The sequence below is a fragment of the Sesamum indicum genome, linkage group LG11, assembly GCF_000512975.1.
Source record: "Sesamum indicum cultivar Zhongzhi No. 13 linkage group LG11, S_indicum_v1.0, whole genome shotgun sequence".
Taxonomy (NCBI): Eukaryota; Viridiplantae; Streptophyta; class Magnoliopsida; order Lamiales; family Pedaliaceae; genus Sesamum; species Sesamum indicum.
The window spans coordinates 12206578-12209110 of NC_026155.1; the positions used below are offsets into that span (position 1 = coordinate 12206578).

The window sequence follows — 2533 nt, forward strand, 5'->3', positions numbered from 1 at the left end:
AGAGCCCATAGTGCCTCCACAGTTTGATATTTTATTAGCAATGTGAGTGGGAGACTTCAGCTCACGCAATTTTGGTGACTGAAAAAATAGATACATTGTTTTGAAGAATCATTACTTCCTAGTGAGCTACATTTAGGTCAGTATTTTCAGCTAACTATCATCATACTGCTATCAGTATTTATGGCAAAGAGCAGATGTTTTCTGGAGTTATGGGTCTTGCATAAAACCCTGTTTTATTTCTGAAGAATATTATATTTTCTTCTGTTACTTGAAAGGCTCTATGTCTATAGTGCGTGTAATCATAATTCAAAAATCTTCCTTGGCTTTGTTGCCAACTCATGGATAACAACTCCATGATACATTGATCTCATTCCAACAGTTCACTGGAAGTGATATACAATACTATTGTTTATTACAGACAAATTTGAAGGTCGACAAGGACAACATGATCTTTGTTTATGGTAATGGTTTTATTCACGCTGTTGCAAGCATTGATGGTGAAGTCATCTGGAAAAAGGAGTTAGCTTCTGAGGGGTTTGATAACTTAAACTCAAAATGTCAACCTCTTTGATACTTGTCATGTTTTTCCAAACAATGGCTGAATATTTTTCTCATGTTTTGCAGCATTGATGTCCAACAGTTAATTTATCCAGATGGAAGCGAGATAATATACGCTGTAGGTTTGCTTGGTTTCTCCGGATTTGATGTTTTTCAACTCAATGTTAAGAGTGGTGAGCTGTTGAAGCATAACAACATGTTGTTTCCTGCTGGGTTTTCTGGGGATTTGTCATTTGTAACGGACGACACAGCTGTGGCACTGGATTCTACTCGAAAAGTTCTGGTTGTTATTTGCTTCCAAGATGGAAAAATTAGCTTTCACCAGACACATGTTTCTCAGCTGATCGAGGATATTTCAGGAGCAGCTGCTATAGTACCTTCCAAAATTCCTGGAATGTTTACTTTAAAAATAGATGCTTCTGTTATCTTTATTGAGGTGATAAATGAGAGCAAGTTGAAGGTCGTGCACAAAATTGGTCATGAAAATGCTGTCAGTGATTCTCTTTCTCTACCGGAAGGCCAAAAAGCTGTTGCCCTAATCCAGCATGGCGATGGTAAGATTCTTTTGACTGTGAAGCTTGGTAATGACTGGACATCCAATTTAATAGAGGAAACAATCCAGATGGATCATCAGAGGGGCCTTGTGCATAAGGTTTTTATCAATAGCTATGTTCGTACGGACCGGTCGAATGGGTTCAGGGTTTTGATTGTCATGGAAGACCATTCTTTGTTACTGTTACAACAAGGTGAGATTGTCTGGAGTAGGGAAGATGGACTAGCTTCCGTTATCGACGTAAAAGCATCAGAGTTACCAGTTGAGAAGGACAGTGTGTCTGTTGCGAAAGTAGAACACAGCCTTTTCGAATGGCTTAAGGTAAGCTGTTATTGGAAGTAAGCTAGCTACTGAATTTCTTTGTAGTTTTGAAGTGTTGTGCTTCTACTGAAACTTGTTTTATTGGTAACACTGGTATGATTATACTGTTCCATCTGAGATCTATTTATCATATATTGAGCATATTGCTCGTCTTCCCGAGGGCTTTGATCTATGTCCTGCTATAGCCTCCATAGTGGAAAAAAAATTTACAAGAAGCACCTCCCTAGATTTGAATAGCATTTGAAGCCTCTAGTTAATGGTCATGTGCACTACTATTTGGAATTAGATTTTGACCTATCAAGTTTGCTCATAAGAACACATAACAATGGTCTTATGTTCTCTTTTATCTGCCCAGGGGAAATGAGGACATGCTGACGTTGTATGTGTATTTTCTACTCTCCCATTTAATGCATAATGATTGAATTGAATGATGTTAATTTCTCAGCTTACTAAAAAAGATGAAAATCTGTACCCCGTGTTGCATCTTTTATGTCTCTTTGTTATTCACGATCCTATATGAAGTGGTTGCTTTGACTTTTTCATTGTTCTCTCAACCTTTCTTTTAAAGGGACATCTGCTGAAGCTGAAAGGAACTCTAATGATAGCAACCCCTGATGATGTGGTAGCCATACAGAAAATAAGGTTGCAAAGTTCCGAGAAAAGCAAGATGACTCGGGACCACAATGGGTTCAGGAAGCTTCTCATAGTACTTACTCGAGCAGGAAAAGTTTTTGCCCTGCACACTGGAGATGGAAGAATTGTGTGGTCTCGTTTACTGAATTCTCTTCGCAAATCAGAGGCATGTGAAAATCCTAGAGGGATTAGTTTACATCAGTGGCAGGATCCTCATCATCATGCTTTGGATGAGAATCCATCAGTTCTGGTTGTCGGAAGATGTGGCTACAATTCAGATTCTGCTGGTGTTCTCTCTATTGTTGACACATATACAGGGGAGGAGCGCAGTCATATCGGACCTATTCATTCCATTGCGCACATTATTCCATTGCATTTTACTGATTCCATGGAACAGCGGTTGCATTTGCTAGTGGATGCAAATCAACATGCCCACCTGTACCCTAGAACTGCTGAGGCTCTTGGCAT

At 39.2% G+C, this 2533-nt stretch overlaps 1 protein-coding gene across 1 annotated transcript in view; it reads left to right on the forward strand.

Moving 5' to 3' along the window:
- Window positions 1-2533, forward strand: part of LOC105174154 (ER membrane protein complex subunit 1) — a 7923-nt gene that overhangs the window by 1929 nt on the left and 3461 nt on the right. The window contains exons 5-7 of the mRNA XM_011096157.2: window positions 419-534; window positions 625-1432; window positions 2001-2533. The exon at window positions 2001-2533 is cut by the window's right edge and continues 190 nt beyond it. Coding sequence (XP_011094459.1) covers window positions 419-534; window positions 625-1432; window positions 2001-2533 — 1457 coding nt within the window. The remainder of the gene's footprint in view (window positions 1-418; window positions 535-624; window positions 1433-2000) is intronic.